At 39.3% G+C, this 21,811-nt stretch overlaps 1 protein-coding gene and 1 long non-coding RNA gene across 4 annotated transcripts in view; one reads left to right on the top strand and one right to left on the bottom strand.

Moving 5' to 3' along the window:
* Positions 1 to 9,804, bottom strand: part of AP4E1 (adaptor related protein complex 4 subunit epsilon 1) — a 67,782-nt gene extending 57,978 nt beyond the window's left edge. Inside the window, exons 1-3 of one of the 3 annotated variants that reach the window (XM_061157149.1) lie at positions 9,551 to 9,804; positions 7,690 to 7,761; positions 2,805 to 2,928 (exon numbers count right to left, since the gene is read on the bottom strand). In XM_061157149.1, the coding sequence (XP_061013132.1) occupies positions 2,805 to 2,928; positions 7,690 to 7,761; positions 9,551 to 9,700 (346 nt within the window). In that variant the 5' untranslated portion in view covers positions 9,701 to 9,804. Of the gene's footprint in view, positions 1 to 2,804; positions 2,929 to 7,689; positions 7,762 to 9,550 lie in introns of those variants that run through there. The other 2 variants (XM_061157150.1, XM_061157151.1) reach the window with 2 other exon arrangements.
* A 134-nt stretch (positions 9,805 to 9,938) lies between these two features.
* LOC133066262 (uncharacterized) lies at positions 9,939 to 20,522 on the top strand. The gene is made up of 3 exons (XR_009695109.1): positions 9,939 to 10,394; positions 14,365 to 14,474; positions 19,998 to 20,522. It is a non-coding gene; the product is annotated as an uncharacterized LOC133066262 (long non-coding RNA).
* Positions 20,523 to 21,811: the final 1,289 nt, after the last annotated feature.

Raw genomic sequence — 21,811 nt, 5'->3', positions numbered from 1 at the left:
AAATCTATCTGTGTCAAAGAATGTCCTATTTTGACAACCAGAGAAAACAGGGAAACTATTTTGATAATCCAGAAATGGGGGAAAAAATATTCTGTGACTCAAAAAATGAAAAAGCCTTCAGGAAAAGAAGACTTCCCTGGTGGCTCAGACGGTAAAGCATCTGTCTACAATTCAGGAGACCCGGGTTCGATCCTTGGGTCGGTAAGATCCCCTGGAGAAGGCAATGGCACCCTACTCCAGTACTCTTGCCTGGAAAATCCCATGGAGTGAGGAGCCTGGTAGGCTGCAGTCCACGGGGTCGCGACGAGTTGGACACGACTGAGCGACTTCACTCTCACTTTTCACTTTCCTGCATTGGAGAAGGAAATGGCAACCCACTCCAGTGTTCTTGCCTGGAGAATCCCAGGGACAGGGGAGCCTGGTGGGCTGCCATCTATGGGGTCGCACAGAGTCGGACACAACTGAAGCGACTTAGCAGCAGCAGCAGCAGCATAGGATAAGAATACAGGCTTGGATTCATAGAAACTTGGGTTCACATTTTGGCTCCACCATTTAGTAAGCTCTATGACCTTGAACAACTGACTTGACCTTTCTGAGCTTCAGTTTTCTCCTCTGTAAAATGAAATACCATCTCACAAGATAAAGCACCTAACATAATACCTGACTTAGTGGATACTGAGATTTATTTATTCAACAATATTCATGTGAAAAACAATAAGACATTATCTTTCAGACAAAGCACCAAAGTTAGCCATAGAACTCTCAGGAGAGTAGATGATGCAGAAGTACTAATATCAAGATATAAAAGATTTAAATGCTACCTTACAAAACAAGGGCTTCCCTTGTGGCTCAGATGGTAAAGAATCCGCCTGCAATGCAGGAGACCTGGGTTTGATCCCTGGGTTGGAAAGATCCCATGAGGAAGGGAAACGCTAGCCACTCTAGTATTCTGGTCTGGAGAATTCCATGGACTCTACAGTCCATGGGGTTGCAAAGAGTCGGACACAGCTGAGCGGCTTTCATATCACACATCACATTAAAAAACAAAACTTCCAGTCATTAGCACACATAAAGAACATCTGATACCCACAAACACGACTCTCTAGGTGGCAAGAAAATACTTTCCTAAGAAAGACCATGAATCTCAATGAGTCTGGGGTCTCCTTAGCCACTTTAACTATGAAATAACACATGTACAAGGTCATTCACTGCAACATTGGTTATGAGAGCAAAAAACAAAAGACAAACTCATATATCTACCAATAGAGACCTGACTGAAAATACTGTGGTATATCCACCCACCCAATGAAAACTATGCAACTGTATAAAAATATAAAGATATCAAAACAAGGTGTAGAATAATCTCTACAGCAAGCCATTTTTTTTTGTTGTTAAGAGAGAGTATATAAATGTGTACTTGTTTGCTTATTTTCAAAAAGCAATGGAAAGATTAATCAGAAACTAGTGAAAATGGTTACTCATGGGGTAAGGGGCAAACCTCATACAGGAGCTAGAAATAAAAGTAAAAATTTGACAAATCAGAAATTTGTCTGATTCTACCTTTTTATCAGGTCTTAACTTTGGACCATGTAACACAAGTAATTTTTACATATTTTAAAAATAAAACTTAGAGAATTCCCTAGTGGTCCAGTGGTTAGGACTCAGCGCTTTCACTGCTGGTCTGGATTCAAACCCTGGTCAAAGAACTAAGATCCCACAAAGTGCACAGCACAGTCATAAGTAAATAAATTTTAAAAATGTAATTGAAAATGAAAAAATTACATGAAAGTCTAAAAAGACAGCAACAGATGTACAAAGTATTGACTATCTATTGTTTTCAAAATTTCCTGCTGTCAGAGATTTTAGAATTAGGTTGGAAAAGACAAATAGATGGTAGGAGCCACCTGAGTGATCACAGAAGAGTTAAAACTTGGTTTGAAATACAGAAAGGGAGAGAGAGATAGGCTGCCAGAGGACGCTGTACTTGGAGGGAAGAATATAATGAAAGACAGAAGAGTATTTTTGGTGAAGTGAGGTTCAACAAGTAGAATACTGTGTGAGCACAGTCTCAGAATCTTTACCAAGACATCTCCCACACTTTCCCCATCATCTGACAGCACAGGTCAACATAACATATAACATAAGAAGAATGTTGGTCCCCGACAACATAACAGTATCAACTTCTTTAAATAAAGAATATGTTCTACTCCTATGTTATTCTAAAGTACTTCCTCCTTAAGTTTCTGATATGAAGCTGAAGCTATAAGAAAACAAGATTTAAGTCTTTGAAAGGAGTTTTACTAATAGCCTTGAAGGCTGATTATAGAGATAACAATTTTTAAAAGATACCTGAAATCCTTATAACTAAGATTTGTGAAACTAGGAGCAAGATATCTAAAATTATTCACAGCAATTTCAGTCTTATTCTATAAAAAAAAACATATCTGATCACTAAACTGCTGAAATTGAATAGACTTTTTAAAATCAGCTTTACTGAAGTATAATTTACATACAAGAAAAGTAATCCTTTTAACGGTATAGTTCAGTGAGTCTTGACAAAGTCATCTAACCACCATCATAAGAACAAGCAACTTTTAATCTTCTATGTAACTCCAAAATGCTATGAATCAGGAAAATTGATTTCATTTATAGGCTGTAAGTTTTTGAAATGTTATCTTTTAAAGGTAAGGAAATCACAAGGCAGTGTTCTAAAAACATACTACATATCAGTCATCATTCATTTTATATAATAGCCAGAACTTTAAGGACAAGATAAAGTGCAAAAGTCTTAAATGCATACATACCTACTCTTTTTTCTAAAAGATTTCCTTGTTGTGCCAATTTGATTGCATGTATATAGCCAAAGGAAGCATCATATCCAAGCATTTCACAATATATAAGTCTCACCATACATTCCTTCATCATTTTCTGAAAAAAAAAATCCAGTAATCATATAAATAAATAGAATGCTTTGATTCTTTCTTTAGTATGTTGTAATCATTTAACAGTAGAATTCTCTAATCCTGGCACTGAAGAAACAACATATGTAAATTATCACCCAAAGTCAGACTTTGTAAACAAGTTTCTCCCAAATTTAACTATCAACAGTATTCATTTTAGTAAAATTATTTCAATATTTTGTTAGAGGCAACAATATAAAATAAATCAACTATAGCCATTTCTAATTCTAGGTCACCCTCCTGAAAAATTTGGTTATAATGTGAGACGCATGGTCCTCAGAAAAAATTTCACTCAGAGGACTCTAACTTGGCTTCTAGAATGCAGCATATCATTTAATATACTTTGTCAAATGAAAATATCCATGAAACCCTCACAGGTTGGTAACAATTTCTGTAATGAAAGTATTTTTCACATTTAAAGACCAAATTGCATCTGGAGTTTCTTCAGAATTATTATGCTGTATATGATATGCAATAATTTACTGTAAGTATTACTTTTTCAACAACTCCCACAATTATTATGACTTTATTAATGGTATGTGTATCTGTTAGTTGCTTGGTTGCATCCAACTCTGCGACCCCACAGACTGCAGCCCACCAGGATCCTCTGTCCACAGAATTCTCCAGGCAAGAATACTGGAATGGGTTGCTATTCCCTTCTCCAGGGGATCTTCCCCACCAAGCGATCGAATCCAGGTCTCCTGCACTGCAGGTAGATTCTTTACCGTCTGAGCCACCCAGGGAAGCCCTATTAATGGTAGAGTCATTCCAATATTAAACTTAATTGAGTCTTTCAATATTTACAACATAAGCAAATAACTTGTTTTAAGAGATTCTATAAATTTATTAGTATGAGAATATCTGCATTCTCAATATTGACAGCAAATTTTAATCAAAAATTTAAAATATAAATAAATGTTTCAAAATATGTAAAGCTCAGACTATTTTACTATCTAAAAATTAATTAGGGTTAATAAATAAATCCTAATATATAACAGAATTATAGAATTCCTAAATCACAAAATGCTTAAGAAGAAATAGTAAAATAAAATGTTTTAAACTAAGGACATTTAATATTTCATATATATTATATATAGATAGATATACACACACATTTAAATATGAAAAGTTTAAAAATAAATCACAGGAAAATCTTAAGGGAATAATATTTAATGATTTAATTTAGGTCACTTGGGTTTAAAGTAATAAAAGTTAATTCATTACCACATTAACTATTAAATATTGAGAAAAATTGGTTCCAAATTGGGAAAGGAGTACATCAATGCTATATATTGTCACCCTGCTTACTTAACTTATATGCAGAGGACATCATGCAAAATGCCGGGCTGGATGAAGCACAAGCTGAAATCAAGATTACAGGGAGAAATATTAATAACCTCAGATATGCAGATGACACCACCTTTATGGCAGAAAATGAAGAGGAACTAAACAGCTTCTTGATGAAGGTGAAAGGCAAGAGTGAAAAAGCTGGCTTAAAACTCAACATTCAAAAAAATAAGATCATGGCATCTAGTCCCATCACTTTATGGCAAATAGATGGGGAAACAATGAAAAGTGACAGACTTTATTTTCTTGGATTCCAAAATCCCTATGGATGGTGACTGCAGCCATGAAATTAAAAGATGCTCACTCCCTGGAAGAAAAGTTATGACAGACCCAAACACCAAATTAAAGAGCAGAAATATTACTTGGCTGACAAAGGTTCATATAGTCAAGGCTATGGTTTTTCCAGTGGTCATGTATGAATGTTAGAGTTGGACTATAAAGAAGGCTGAGCATCAAAGAACTGATGCTTTTGAACTGTCGTATTGGAAAAGACTCTTAAAAGTCCCTTGGACTGCAGGGAGATCAAACCAGTCGATCCTAAAAGAAATCAATCCTGAATATTCACCAGAAGGACTGACGCTGAAGCTCCAACACTTCAGCCACCTGATGTGAAGAGCCAACTCATTGGAAAAGACCCAAATGCTGGGAAAGATTGAAGGCAGGAGGAAAAGGGGACATAAGAGGATGACATGGTTAGATGGCATCACCGACTCAATGGACTTGCGTTTGAGCAAGCTCTGAGAGATGGTGAAGGTCAGGGAAACCAGGCATGCTGTGGTCCCTAGGGTCACAAAAAGTTGGACATGACTGAGCAACTGAACGATGACAACTGAGAAAACGTGTGTAAAAGATACTGGAAGTTTCTTCAAAAACTTCTGTATCAGGACTTCCCTTGTGGTCCAGTAGCTAAGACTGCATTCCCAATGCAGGGCGCCTGGCTTCAGTCTCTGGTCAAAGAGCTAGATTCCACATGTCGCAACTAAAGATATTGCAAGCTGCAACTAAGACCCATTGCAGTAAAATATATATATGTATATTATATATATATATATAAAAGCAAACTTCTGTATCAGTGAGGAGTCAAAGTGTTCATTTAAGCCCTTAAATATCAACCTTGATTTTGTAACATTTTATCTCATAGGTTCTCAGAAGTCATTAGGAACTTTAGGTAAAATTCGATTGCATACACTATTATTCTCTTATTTTTGGAGAAGAAAATGCATTCTCCAATGTAGAAATTCAGTTCAGAATTTCTTTAATAAACTGTAACTTCTACATGACCACCTCAAGGATAGACTATTGTATAACATACCCTTAGAGTGATTGGCCATAATTATCATAAAATCTTCCTTCAAACCGTGGCTCCCTAACTTCTATCTACTTGTCTAAATTCTGTCAACACCAGGTTTATACCAAGTAACATGAAAAACTGTACTTAATGATGCCAACTATAGTAAATGGAAATCAAACCAAGTAAAGAAAGAGAAGTCACTGCTTTAAAAGAGAGAAGTCATTGCTTAACATATCTTTCAAGTATCACAATGCACAATGATTTTATTCCTACACATATAAACATATACATATCCATACACACACATATATATACATGTATACACACAGATATATCACATTGGAGGCCTCCCTGATAGCTTGTGCAGTAAAGAATCTGTCTGCAATGCAGGAGACCTGGGTTCGATCCCTGGGTGTGGAAGATCCCCTGGAGAAGAAAATGGCTACCCATTCCAGTATTCTTGCCTGGGAAATCCCATAGACAGAGGAGCTTGTGGGCTACAGTCCATGAGGTCACAAAAGAGTCGGACACGATGGAGAGACTGAGATTGAACACTGTATCATATTGATTATGCTTTGAGTTTCATTTGTCCACCTGGAAGTGTAACTTAGGCAGGTTGACAAGGAGTCCAAACCTAAGTAGGGCCCCTTTAAGGAGCAAGTAAACATTCTTTCTTTCTCACATTCTTTTGCCTTAGACAAGTAGGTCTCACAGGCAGCAGCATCTCTTGTTCAAGGACATGCCTTTTTTTTGAGCTTTGGATGAATGTTATGGGAGAAGGCCTGGGTAAAACTTCCACAGCCTTGAGCTCTGGGTTAACCTGTTCCTTCTGGCTAATCTTGTGCTGATGTCATCCCAGGATGAATGTCACAGCAAAGGGTCTGGGCGAAATTCACACAGCCTTGAGGCATTTGTTATCTATTCTCAGCAGCTGGTTGAGAAGTATAAAAGGTCCCGCTTAAACTAGTGAGGCAGGTACTCTCCTGCCCCATTCTGATGTCTATGTCAGAAGTTTTTTCTGTCACTTTCACTTTAAATAAAATCTATACAAAGTTCTGAGTGACTGTGACTATCTTTGGTCCTGGAGTTAAATCTTCTCCTTTGGAGACCACGAATCCGGTAGCACCATTCACCATCCTATTCTTATAACCAGAAAAGGAAATACACATATTCTCTCAGACTTTACAAGTGTTATTCACACACATGATCATGTGTACACACAAAATGATCACCCTAGTATTTTTATTAGAAGTGTATGCCACAGCAACTTACACAAAGAAAGCACTCACTAAATCTTTGCTAAATAAATGTTGCTTATAAAATCTCATTATCTAAAACCACGTAAAAATTAAAAGAAAAAAAAAAACCTAGGCCTTAATCTAACTACGTAGGAACAGTCCCACAGCGGCCACTGCTTAAATGCTGAATGAATGCTGTTTGAAAATCAAATAATAGGGAATCAATTTTTTTAAACTAGATCTTGATTTAGCTATTATGCAATATACTCAGTTTTACAGCAAGAAAATCATTTTTATACTTTGTCAGCCAACCTATACTCCCAGATGTAGAAATGCAAAATAAGAGATTTTTACAATGTATCAATTCAGGTCTGTATTAAAATACTATTATTTTAATAGCATTATGTTATATATATTTTATATTGTATATATTTATATATTATATATTTTAATATCATATAATGTATATTATTTATATTTATATTTAATACATATTAAATATTATATATTTTATAGTATTATAATACTATTTTAAATTATGTGTCCTAACCTTCTTTCAGTGCACAACATTAAAACAATAAGATCAGTTATGGGGGTCCCAGGAGTATTACCACATTTAAGTTAACTATCATCATGTTGGCACTGAACTGACATCAGTCACGCCAAGTTTTGGTCTGGTGCAGTCAGTCGATAATAAAAACGCCAAAGTTAACATCTGACTTATTATCATCCATAACTGATTTTGACTGTGATATATTAGATTTTAGCAACTCATCAGTTAATGCCACTACTGAGTCAATAGTAGACCAGATTTCAAATTGAAAACACACTGACATTGACTACGTAAACTTACTAGAGTTGTAGTAGGAGCAGAAACAGTTGCTTTCAGATTATTCAGTTCCTGCTGGATTAATTTCTCTTCCTCCTAAAAAAGTGAAAATATTTGACTCATGAATAACTGTCTTTTTAAACTGTTACAGTATTTTTAAAAGGGAAAAATAAAATTCACAATATTATAAATAAAAAAGAAACATTATTTTAAAAGAGAGTTATAAAAACTATGTGCTTCAGATTTGCCTAAAGGGATTTCTCCAACCCTCAGAATCATTCCTGCAAAGAATAAATATTTTCATGCTAACTCACCACTCCTCTTTTCTTCACTCAGTTACTGTCCCCTTAAGGACGGTTTAGCAGAAAATGTTTTGATTTTTTTTTTTTTAACACTGGAGAGTAGAAAAGAAATTCTTCATGTAGTGGCCCAGAATAAGGTTCTCACACCTTCTTCTTCATGGAATGGAGAAACAGGGTAAGAAGACAAACAGAAACCAATCCTTTTCTCTTAAACTATATTCTTCTTCCCTACCTTTTTCCCTTTATTCCTTGCATCCTTTCCCTATCCTTCCATCTCTTTCTCACACACATAGAATAAATACACAGATATGGCTACTTCTATCGTCTGCATTATATTTCACCTCCTTAAGCACTTGAAAATGGGTCCAAATTTTGCCCAATACAATGCTATCTCTAAGTTACACGATGAACTAGCTAGCAGATGCCCATTAAGTGACTAACCAAAAAATACTAGTGAAGTACTACCACATTTAGATACCTTACATACAGTTTCAAACTGCAATTTAAAACCAAAAATATTTTATTTCATTTACCATCTCACAAAAATTAGCAAAGGACAAAATGTTAAACAATATTAAGTCCACAAATAATTGTTTTCTGTGATTTCTGAATGTGAAACAGATCCTCTCCAGCACATCATCCTATTTCAGTTTTTAAAAAGTTTTTAAACCCTCAAAGCACTTTGAAGAAAAACCTCCTGTCTTTCTCTTTTCTTCTCTCCTGACACATATTTCACCATATAGTGCTTATACCTGTCTTAAGCCCAAGATGAAGGACCAATTCTTTGGAAACGGTGTTTTAGACTATTTCCTTAGGGTTTAACACACAGCTTCTTCCATAAGTATTTTCTTAACAAACAAATTATGCTATACCACATGATCTTTTTTTCAAGATACAAAATCCTTGAACCTTTTTATCAGCATCTTACACAACCCATACAACTACAGAAAGTTTGTGGGAACTTAAAATTTTCCATTATAAATGCTCGTTTTCAAAGCCCATCAGAGGCAGAAACTTACTCAGCAAATACTGAGATTGGGAAGAATTACGCTTTTTCTTTGCCCAATCCAGAGGTCTAACCTAAGAACCTCGAGCTCCCCAAACATATTCAACAGCAGGTTCAGATAGCAGGGTCTGTTCTAATGTATGTTACCTAGCATACACTAAAAAACTGGGAGAGAGCAAGAATAATCCGAGTTAGAAAGAAACTTTTTAGAATAACGCTGACACTTTCATGGCACCTGGTATTTTCAACTGGTTGGTGTCTCTTCTAACCCTCGAAACAATCTATGAAATATGTATCGGTACTTTGACACTTCAACGTTCGAGAAACACACGGAAGCTCAAATACTAAAGATTTTGCCCCAGGTAATAATGAGTCAATGTCAGGGCCAACTGTGGAAACCTGGCCTCCTAGTCGTCTGTCTGTCCGGACAGCCTAAGTGACGCTTCCGGAGAGAAGCCAGGACCGACAGACACACCCGCCGGAGAGACAGCTCCGGGGGTTCACCGGGGGACCAGAGCCTCCCAGAGAGGGGGCCTCCCTCAGGCGCCCCTGACCTCCCGGCCCGGCGGACACCTACGTGCTTGGAGGTGAGCGCGGTGATCCCGCGGACCAGGCCGCCCAGCCGGGAGGAGAAGGACGCCTTGGCGGCCGTAGGCCCGCCAACCGACTGGTTCTGTAGGAATAGTCCCGGCAGCGCCGTCAGTGTTTTCTCCACTATGTCGCTCATCGCCGCCGCCCGCAATCCGGTCGCCACCCGGCCTCATGCCCGGCCCCTGACCTGCCGCCGGCCCGGCCTCCGTAGGCACTTCCTGTTTGTTTGAAGAAGAAATCTTTATTCGCGTCCCGCGCGGACAAGTACAATGTTCGTCTCAGAGACGCCGCTAGAGGGCGCAAGAGTCCGCGAGCGAAAGACCGCGCTCCAAGCCTGCGCAGATGTTGTCTTCTTGTGGTGGAGGAGAGGGGCGGAAGAATTGATGCTTTTGAACTGTGATGTTGGAGAAGATTCTTGAGAGTCCCTCGGACTACAAGGAGATCCAACTAGTCCATCCTAAAGGAAATCAGTCCTGAGTATTCATTGGACGGACTGATGCTGAAGCTGAAACTCCAATACTTTGGCCACCTGATGGGGAAAACTGGCTAATTGGAAAAGACCCTGATCCTGGGAAAGGTTGAAGGCAGGAGGAGAAGGGGATGACAGGGTGAGATGGCTGGATGGCATCACCGACTCAATGGACATGAGTTTGAGTAAACTCCGGGAGTTGGTGATGGACAGGAAAGCCTGGTGTGCTGCAGTCCATGGGGTTGCAAAGAGCCGGACACGACTGAGCAAGTGAACTGAACTGAACTGAACTGAGAAGGGCCGGACGCTCCCGGTTTCGATGGCAACGCCAGCGTCTCGCGCGTCTCTGGCTCCTCCTAAGGTAACCGCTGCCGCCCGTCCTTCCTTCATGCTTCGCCCGCCAAAGTCTCGCTTTCCCTTTAGGCGCCTCCGCGCTGCTGGGGACACCACAGGGAGGTGGACATTCCTGGCCCTCTCTCGGCCCCCGCTCACTGCCTGGGGACCGTCGGCAATCCCTACACCTCCCGCCGCCGCACCCTGAGGGGCGGAATCGACGAGGGACCGCGGCACCACATGCGGCCCTGGTCCTGGGGGGCCGGGACCCTGGTGGAGTTGACTGACAGCGCGGCTGTTCTATGGACTCATCCTGCCGGGTTCAGCCCCCGCCGCGCACGGGGACTCTTGGCCAGTGTCCCTGCCCTTCCGCCCCTCTTCTAGGATCTGGGGAGGCAGCCAGGACGGGGAAGTGGCCACTGCCACCACCGCCCCCGACCTATCGTCTCTCAATGTTCTGTTATTTTCTATTTTTAAACGGATGACAGTTGCCACTACATCAATATTTATCTCCCTATACTGAGGATGTCTTATTCATTGCTGTTATCCCAACTTCGGTCTGGAACAGAATCTAGTACAGTGGTTTTGAGAATGTGGTCTGATGACTTCTGAGGATCTCTGAGACCCTAAGACAGGATCCAGGAAGTCAAAACTATAGTCACAACATTACTTTAATGTTATTTGCTGTTTTCATACTTACCCTCTCCAGAGTGTGTAGAGACTTTTTCAAGAGGGTAGATGATTTACAGCCTCTAGTAGCTGGTGAAATGTGTGTTTGAATACTGCTCTTGTATTTTATAGATTCAGCTACGGTTTAGGATATGTTGGTAGATAAGTGTGTTTTCAGAGATTAGCTTGTTTTATCCTCAGTACTTCTAGTGGGTTCTTAGTATCTTCGTGATGCAATAAAAATTCATATTTTAAGGCAAGACAAGAGAAATTTAGACATAAAATTTTTCTGTGTCTATTTGGGTCGGTCCCTCCCCTCTAATATGCATTGTGCAGCTGCATTATGCATTAACCAGACCTCCCCAATGGCAGAAATACCTACTCCACCATAAACATCAATTTTTCTTTCTTTTCTTTTTTTTGGCGCCAGTTATCTAACTCTTAGAAGATAACCTTGGTTTCTCAATCTTGTAAGGGGTCACAATGCTCCACCATTCACCTTGTACGTGTAGACAACTTTAGTGAACTTTATGTACAATGCCAGTGTATCATCTCCTGTACAAATAGCTGATGGTGTAAAACAGACTGGTGAGATGACTAGGGGAGATTCTGGGTCACACCTAGTAGAATTTCTGAGCTTAAATATTTATTCAGAATGTTACTAACTATATTAATTGTATTCTCATTGATTTTTTTCATTATCAACTGGGTGGCCAAGCCTCAGAAAAAATTCATGATGACAATTATTGTTCACTCACTCAGTGGGGTCCAACTCTTTGCAACCCCATAGACTGCAGCATGCCAGGCTTCCCTGTCCCTCACCATCTCCCAGAGCTTGCTCAAACTCATGTCCATTGAGTTGGTGATGCCATCCAACCATCTTGTCCTCTGTTACACCCTTCTCCTCTTGCCCTCAGTCTTTCCCAGCATCAGGATCCTTTCCAGTGAGTTGACTCTTTGCATCCAGTGGCGAAAGTATTGGAGCTTCAGCCTCAGCATCAGTCCCTCCAATGAATATTCAGGACTGATTTCCTTTAGGATTGACTGATTTGACCTCCTTGCTGCCCAAGGGACTCTCAAGAGTCTTCTCCAACACCACAGTCAAAAGCATCAATTCTTCAGCCCTCCTTTATGGTCCAACTCTCACATCCATGCATGACTACTGGAAAAACCATAGCTTTGACTATATGGACCTTTGTAGACAAAGTAATATCTCTGCTTTTTAATATGCTATCTAGGTTGGTCATAGGTTTTCTTCCAGGGAGCAGGCGTCATTTAATTTCATGACTGCAGTCATCTGCAGTGATTTTGGAGCCCAAGAAAATAAAACCTGTCACTATTTCCATTTTTTTCACCATCTATTTGCCATGAAGTGATGGGACCAGATGCCATGATCTTCGTTTTTTGAATGATGATTATGTTATTTAAAACAATTGGTCAAATATGTAGTCCTATAAGATCAATCATCTTAGTAGTGTAATTCTAGATATGGGAAGAAGCAACAAGAGGGAACCATTTCCTGAACCATAACAGACTAGTAAGACAGACAGTCCAGAGGCTTTTGGTTACCGTTAACAATGCCTAGTCCAGCAATAGCACACAGTGAGGGCCTATCAATGGAATCTGTGCCTGACCTGGGAATGAGCATTCCTAGCACCATGGAAAAAATTGATCATGAAATTACTCCCAAACCTTAGTGAAAATTAAGACCAAAAGAAGATATTTTAAAATAAAGAATGTTACTCACCATCCAGTTCTTCAAAAATCAGGTCATTAGCCACGGCAGTTGCTGACTTAAAATATACCCTGAAAGGAATTCAAGGCAAAGATCAGGATGAGGCACTCTGTGCTCTGGAAAAGTGGCAGAACTGGCTCTCAGATAAATATTTGTAGGAAAAAAATTTATGAACCCAGTTTCTTACATCTTCTTATTCTTAGATGTAAGAAAATTGGGAAAGGGGTACGTCAAGGCTATACATTGTCACCCTGCTTATTTAACTTCTATGCAGAGTACATCATGCGAGCTGGTGGGTTGAATGAAGCCCAAGCTGGAATTAAGATTGCAGGGAGAAATATCAATAACCTCAGATATGCAAATGACACCACCCTTATGACAGAAAGCGAAGAGGAGCTAAAGAGCCTCTTGATGAAGGTGCAAGAGGAGAGGGAGAAAGCTGGCTTAAAACATTCAAAAAATAAGATCATGGCATCCAGACCATCACTTCATGGCAAATAGATGGGGAAAAAATGGAAAGAGTGACAGACTTTATTTTCTTGGGCTCCAAAATCACTGAAGATGGTGACTGCAGCATGAAATTAAAAGACACTTGCTCCTTGGAAGAAAAGCAATGACAAACATAGACAGCATATTAAAACTCAAAAACATTACTTTACCTACAACAGTCCTTATAATTGAAGCTATGGTTTTTCCAGTAGTCATGTATGGATGTGAGAGCTGGACAATGAAAAAGGCTGAGCACTGAACAATTGATGCCTTCGAACTGTGGTGCTGGAGAATACTCTTGAGAGTCCCTTGGACAGCAAGGAGGTCAAATCAATCAATCCTAAAGGAAATGAATCCTGAATATTCACTGAAGGGCTGTTGCTGAAGCTGAAACTCCAATACTTTGACCTCCTCATGCGAAGAGATGACTCACTGGAAAAGACCCTAATGCTGGGAAAGATTGAAGGCAGGAGGAGAAGGGGACATCAGAGGATGAGATGGTTGGATGACATCACAAACTCAACGGACATGAGTTTGAGCAAGCTCCAGGAGATGTGTGAAGGACAGGGAAGCCTGGCATGCTGCAGTTCCTGGGGTGGCAAAGAGTCGGACACAACTGAGCGACTGAACAACAATACTTAGAAAAGCACTAAAACCATTAACTAATATATTTGTTCCTCACAAACAGCGGTAACCTTCTACCAAGATGAGGGCTTAATTGCACATACCCCTTCATCAAACTCACATATACTACCAGCCTCCCCCTGTACCTCTTCAGAACTGTTCTCAGAGCTCTCTGAGAGACTGTCTTCCAGGTTATAATCCTCATTTGGCTCAAATAACATTTTCCATTTCCTCTAAGAATTTTGTCAATGTTTATTTATATCTTATTTCTCATTAATCATCCAATAAATGGTATTTTGAAATTCCTAAATTGTGACTGTGCTTATGCAAAAACACAAGGGAAAACATTTTGTTGTTTTGCAAGAATATTTTTAATTTATTAAAAACTTTTCTTAATATTTAAATTTTATCTAAAGCTTATTTTTTAGAATTTAATATTTTATTCTAAAATAAAATTTTATTTGTAATTTTTTAATTTTAGGTTTTTTCATTGACACACAAGAGAGAAATTAAAAGATCTGCTTTCTCAATCTCCCACATGTAAAGATACTAAAAAAGATGATACATCAGTATCAGAGGATTCTGACTCAGGTAAAGGGAAAAATCTAAGTGAACTGTAAATAAGAAAGGAAAGTGTGACCAAAGCTTATTTCTTTTCCTTGACTTTAGAGATATTAATGGTTTCCCTCAGTCAACAGAATATTGTCAAACATTATCATGGTGCCAGGTAGGTTGAGGCATCATTTTGAGACCAGTCATTCTCAGTTTAAAGTAAAGGAAATTGAATATTTTAAAAATGATAACCTCTCTAGAAAAACAAATATCACATATTAACACATATATGTGGAATCTGGAAAAATGGCACTGATGAACCTATGTGCAGGGCAGGAATGGAGACTCAGTCATGAAGAATGGACCTGTGGACCCAGCGGGGGATGGAGAGGGGGGGACGAGCTGGGAGAGTGGCACTGATGTACATGAGCTACCACGTGTAAAGCGGATAGCTGGTAGGAAGCTGCTGTGTAGCGCAGGCCTCAGCTCGGTGCCCTGTGACAACGTAGGGTGAGATGGGCGGTGTGATGGGAGGGAGGCTCAAGAGACAGGGGATGTACGTTCCTTATGGCTGATTCACGTTGTTAATACAGTGGAAACTAACACAGCATTGTGGAGCAACTATCCTCCAGTTAAAAATACTATTTTTTAATGTAGAAAAAAAAGCCTGCCAAGAAAGGTGAGAAAACGTTAAAAAATAATAATAAAAAATAAAAATGTAAAATCAAAATGACAACCTCTTTAAAAGCCAAAGCTTTTTTGTTACCACTTTTCAAACTAGAAATGAATAGCCAGCTGGAACATTTTACAGGTTAAATTATTGTATTGGCCTGGCTGGAGAAGGGCATATGATAGCTGAGAGACTAATAAAGCCTGCACATTACTGAATGAATGCTTGCTAGGTGAACAATCTGTGAAAGAAATCATGTTTTCCAAAGATGCAGTTTAGAAATTTAGGTGCAGACATAAAGATTTTAATTTAATACCCTATCTGCGGAATTATACTGTCAAGATAGATAAAAATTATATAATTATAGATGTAGCTAGACTTGTTGCTTTGCTTGTATCTATCAAGTGTCAGCACGAGCTAATCCTTGAAGATCTTTTATATAAATTCCTGGCATTAAACTAAAGTTGCTAAAATGAAGCATTATACATTTTTTTTAATCTCATAGTTTATACTGGAACAATTGTGCTAATATTTTCACTAATTGTATAAAATCAGTACCTCGCAAAACTGCTGGCACCTTGGCACAAATCAAGGCAGAGGCTCCCAACTGTACTCTTCACCACCAAATACTCACATTTTTTTAAAAATCCAGTTACACAGAAGAATATCTTTTTTTAATTAATTTATTTTTTAATTGAGGGATAATGGCTTTACAGAATTTTGCTGTTTTCTGTCAAACCTCAACATGAATCAGCCATCAGTAGAAGCATATCTTTAATGAAGCAGTGAGAATTTTTAATTTTATTTAACTCTCATTCAATTTAAGTGCATTTTACCTAAAATGCCTATAGACCAATGATTTTAATGTAACCCTATATGAAAAGTTCACTGATACATTTTCAAATTCCATATTGCAACAAACCTTTAAGAAACTACTGCTTGTTGAGTTTTGGTATGGTGTCAAAGAAGAATATCCTCAGTTATTTGAAAAGGCTATTAAAATACTTTCTTTTTTCCTGAGCAACATAATATATGTGAGACTAGGATTTCTTCATAAACTTCAAACATACCAACCCGTGGTAGGCTGATACTGTCTGCCAAGGATATGGTCATATCCTAATCTTTGGACTTTGTGAATGTTACCTTATAGAGTGAAACTTGCACAGATGTGATTAAGGGTCTTGCAAGAAAGCAACTAAACTATCCTGGTTTATCTCAGGAGGCCCTAAATGCCATCATAAATGTTATAAGAGAGAGACAGAGAGAGATTATCCACCACACATGAAAGAGAAAAATTTGATGTAAAGATAGAAGCAGAGATTGAAGCAAGTCATCACGAGTTAAGGAGCACCAGCAGCCACAAGAAGCTGGTAGAGGCAAGAAATGACTTTTCCTCTAGAGCTTCCAGAGGGAGTACTTCCTGGCACACACCTTGATTTCTGTCCAGTGAGACTGATGTTAAACTTCTGGCCTCCAAAACCATTGTGGTTGTTCAGTCTCTCAGTCGTGTCTGACTCTTTGCTACCCCCATAAACTTCAGCACACCAGGCTTCCCTGTCCTTCACTATCTCCCAGAGTTTGTGCAAACTCATGTCCATTGAGTCAGTGATGCCATCCAACCATCTCATCCTCTGTCGCCCCCTTCTCCTCTTGCCTTCAATTTTTTCCAGCATCAGGGTATTTTTCCAATGTTTCAGCTAAAACCAAAAGGGATTACATTTCTGTTATTTTGAGCCACAGATAATTTGTTACAGCAGCCCCAGGAAACTGCTACAAACCCCAAAGTGATGAATTAAATGCAGTACCAGGCATGAGACTATCCAGCTGTCTTATATTCAGCCTGACATAAACAGATATGCAGGTTTGCAAAACAGAGTCACTCCTCTCACTTTTTTCATTTTGAATATATAGCTTTTTTTTAATGTTGCTAACATGTAATATGTTTATTGTTGCTTTTTTTTTAATTTTAGTTTTTTTATTTGGCTGTGTCAGATCTTACTTGTGGCATGGGGGATCTTCTTGTGTCACTCAAGATCTTTCATAGAAGACCCCAGACTCTTTGGTTGTGGCATAAGGGCTTAGCTTGCTCTGTGGCATTGGGATCTTAGTTCCCCAACCAGGGATCCAAAGGATCGAACCCTGCATTGCAAGGTGTATTCTTAACCACTGGATAACCAGGGAAGTCCTTATTGTTTCTATTTTAAAATCAGCTATTAGCTCAAATTGTTCTGTTTTACTTTGTTAATTCAGTAAAAGACTATATATATATGTAACCCATATTAGCAAAAGCTTTGGGGGGGGGGTCCTCAATAATTGCTAAGCATGTGGAGGGGTCCTGAAACCAAAATGTTTGAAAACTGCTTATGTAGTACTTAGTAGGTGCTCATTTTGTTGAAGTAATCATTATATTTATAATTCAATCATAATTCAGTCAATAGGTGAGTATAGGCTAGTAAACAGCAAAAGAATATAGAGGTAAGGTGAATGGTCACAAAGGAAAAAGACAAAAGAGTTCTCAGAAGAGAGAAAAATTTGGGAAAAAATACAAAATTATCTCCAGTTGACTAGGTTATGAACAGTAGTTGCTGCAACATAAAGATCATTGAATATCCACCAATTGCTGCTATGCTCCCGCTAGCTTCCACCTCCCAATGCTAAAAATTGAAAGTAGAGCTAAGAAACAAACGTCAAAAGCCCATAAATGAAATGCCTGTTAGGAAAAGCTGCAAAACTATATGGCAGGCTCTGTAAGATTTAAAATTATAAGATGCGGGAACTATAGAATATTTGGAGTTCACCTACACATCCAATTACTAATTTTGTAGAAAAGGATACTGATACTTAGATTGTGGAAGCCACTTGTCTAAGATCATGCAAACTTAGAGGTAGAACTGAAATCACAGCCCTAAATCTAGACTCAGCCTGGAACATTTCTCCTGAACTCGCTTGGTATTGATGGTGAAAATGTTGTCCATGGCTTCCTGTTCTGAGGCTCTGGCTCCAAGTCCTGCCCTGAAATGAAGGGGATGTGGATGTTCTTTTTTAAGCTTGTAATTTAAGACTATACATTTTTTTCCCGTAAATATGGGCTGTTCTTTCTCTTTTTCCCATCTCTACCTCTGTCCCAGGTAATTTCACTCAGAATGACATACCATCACCGGGATTGAACCTATTCAATTAAACCCTCAACAAGTGGATTTCCTCTGTGTCTTCTTCCAGTCAGGGAGGAAGGTGGCTCTCGTTGAGCTGAAAATAGGGCAGAGAAGTGACTCAGTACATTTTAATAAGGTGGTCCTAGGACAGTAGTGGGCAAACTAGTTTATTCTCCACAAGAATTTGAGCAGCCCCACCACAAACTTTCTAAGCAGGGCTGTCTCACTTGAAAATACATACAAATGTGTGAGGGAGTGATAAAATATTTTTCTCCAGTGTATTTCCTCAGCTTCTTTTTTTGAAACTTTTATTTTGAATAGGTGCTAAGCTCACTTTATTCAAAACTCATAATGTACAAAAAGTTATTCTAAGACAAGACTTGTTCACTTCCCATTCCCAGCCCCCGACTTCCCCTCCATAGAAGCAACTGTTATGATCTATTTCTTCAGAAATATTTTGTACATGAACTTTAGCTTTTGCTTTGAAAGCCTTGGATTCCACCCCCATGCCCACAGAGAATTCAGCCCCCTTCTTTTCAGGATTTATCTCCAGGGAATCATTCCTTCATCTAACATTTTTCCAAAAATTTCTTCCCTGAGTCAATGGGTCTGTTGAAGACAGACAACAGTTGTTCACGCTCTCCTATTCCAAGGTTTCCGTGCTGTCCTGAGAATGTGCATGGGAAGTACCTGAAAGAAGAACTCCAGGACACACACCTCACACCCCCACTGCCCAGTTCTCACTCTCTATTCTTGGCTAGACTCCTGTCTAGACTCTTAGTCATCCATCCAGTCCCCAACCCCGTCAACTTCTAAACTCCATTTAGCTTTCTTCATCACCTTGTTCTCTGTGTTTAACATCTGGCAGTATTTTCCCTGAAAAGACCTTGTCAGCTCCCACCAATAATTCTGCTTTCTGCTCAAGCTAAATTGCCTCCACTTACCCCTGATAACATGCTTAAAACATCCTCTTGTTCTATTTCCCCTGCCATCTTGCTTTAATATCTCATCTCTGTCCTGGATTATTATTTTTTTTAAAAAAAACCTTCTAATTAGTCACTTAACCACCACCAATTCTCTTTTCAGCTAAACCTTTAAAAAGAGCTTTCTATTTCAGAATCTGATCGTATTATTCTCAGTTCAAAATAGCCTGGTAGATAAATTGCAGATATTATTCGTAAGAGCCAAAAGCTGGAAACAACCCAAATGTCCATAAACTGATGATAGATAAATAAAATGAATCCATACAATGGACTACTTTTCATACATAAAAAGAAATGAAGTCCATACTGCATGGATGAGCCTCGAAAACATGCTCAGTAAAAGAAGTCAGTTACAAAACACTATATATTGTATGATTCCATTTATACATGATCAGAAAATGCAAATCTGCAGTGACAAAAATCAGATCAGTAGTTGCCTGAAACTGGAAATGAAATTGACTGCAAATACTCATGAGGGAACGTTATGGGGTTTTGGAAATGTTCTAAATCCAGGTTGTAACAGTGGTTGCACAGCATATAAATTTACTAAAAATCATTGACTGTACACTTATAACGGGTGAGTTTTATGGCATGTAAATTGCATCACAATAAATTTATAAAATATTTAAATGGATTTTAGAAATGCTCATTTATTGATTGATTTACAGTTTGCTACAGGATCTTTTTTGCCTTTTCATACTGTTCATGGGGTTCTCAAGGCAAAAATACTGAAGTGGTTTGCCATTTCCTTCTCCAGTGGACCACGTTCTGTCAGACCTTTCCACCTGTCCGAACTCTCCACCATGACCTGTCCGTCTTGGGTGGCCCTACACAACATGGCGCATAGTTTCACTGAGGACATGAACCGTGAATTTCCAGATGTTCAAGCTGGATTTAGAAAAGGCAGAGGAACCAGAGATCAAATTGCCAACATCCACTGGATCATCGAAAAAGCAAGAGAGTTCCAGGAAAACATCTACTTCTGCTTTATTGATTACGCCAAAGCCTTTGACTGTGTAGATCACAACAAACTGTGGAAAATTCTTCAACAAATGGGAATACTAGACCACCTGACCTGCCTCCTGAGAAATCTGTGTGCAAGTCAAGAAGCAACAGTTAGAACTACACATGGAACAACAGACTGGTTCCAAATCGGGAAAGGAGAACATCAAGGCTGTATATTGTCACCCTGCTTATTTAACTTCTATGCAGAGTGCTGCTGCTACTGCTAAGTCGCTTCATTCATGTCCGACTCTGTGCGACCCCATAGACGGCAGCCCACTAGGCTCCCCCGTCCCTGGGATTCTCCAGGCAAGAACACTGGAGTGGGTTGCCATTTCCTTCTCCAATGCATGAAAGTGAAAAGTGAAAGTGAACTTGCTCAGTTGTTTCTGACTCTTAGCGACCCCATGGTCTGCAGCCTACCAGGCTCCTCTGTCCATGGGATTTTCCCAGCAAGAGTACTGGAGTGGAGTGCCATCGGCTTCTCCACTATACAGAGTACATCATGCGAAATGCCAGGCTGGATGAAGCACAAGCTGGAATCAAGTTTGCCAGGAGAAATATCAATAACCTCGGATATGCAGATGACACCACCCTTATGGCAGAAAGCAAAGGAAAACTAAAGAGCCTCTTGATGAAAGTGAAAGAGGAGAGTGAAAAAGTTGGCTTAAAACTCAACACACAGAAAACTAAGGTGATGGCCTCTGGTTCCATCACTTCATGGCAAATAGATGGGGAAACAACAGAAACAGTGACAGACTGTTTTCTTGGGCCCCAAAATCACTGCAGATGGTGACTGCAGCCATGAAATTAAAAGACGCTTGCTCCTTGGGAGAAAAGTTATGAGCAAACTTGATAGCATATTAAAAAAAAGGGCAGAGACATTACTTTACCAACAGAGGTCCATCTAGTCAAAGCTATGGTTTTTCCAGTAGTCATATATGGATGTGAGTGTTGGACTATAAAGAAAGTTGAGTACCAAAGAATTGATGCTTTTGAATTGTGGTGTTGGAGAAGACTCGGACTGCAAGGAGATCTTAAAGGAAACCAGTCAATCTTAAAGGAAATCAGCCCCAAATATTCATTGGAAGGACTGATGCTGAAGTTGAAACTCCAATACTTTGGCCACCTGATGTGAAGAACTGACTCATGGAAAAGACCCTGATGCTGGGAAAGATTGAAAGCAGGAGAAGAACGGGACGACAGAGGATGAGATGGTTGGATGGCATCACCAACTCAATGGACTTGAGTTTGAGCAAGCTCCGGGAGTTGGCGATGGACAGGAAAGCCTGGCGTGGTGCAGTCCATGGGGTCACAGAGTCAGACAGGACTGAGCGACTGAACTGAACTAACAGGATCTTTCTTGGACTTCATTACCAGAGATGCATGCCGAATGGAAAGAAAGAATTTGTTAGAAAAATGAGTATATTGCGGGGGCATATCGGAAGTGGCCAGAGAAAAACTTCAAGAGAGAAGCCTTGGGAACGGCCAACTATTGGTCAGGAAATACTCCACACTGAGAGGCAAGGTCTTGAACATTCTCGGTAGAGTACTGGTGCAATAGTGGGG

This window comes from Dama dama, chromosome 12, assembly GCF_033118175.1.
Source record: "Dama dama isolate Ldn47 chromosome 12, ASM3311817v1, whole genome shotgun sequence".
NCBI classification, from domain to species: Eukaryota; Metazoa; Chordata; class Mammalia; order Artiodactyla; family Cervidae; genus Dama; species Dama dama.
The sequence above is the reverse complement of the archived record's forward strand: the minus strand, read 5'-3'. Positions and strand labels throughout refer to the sequence as shown.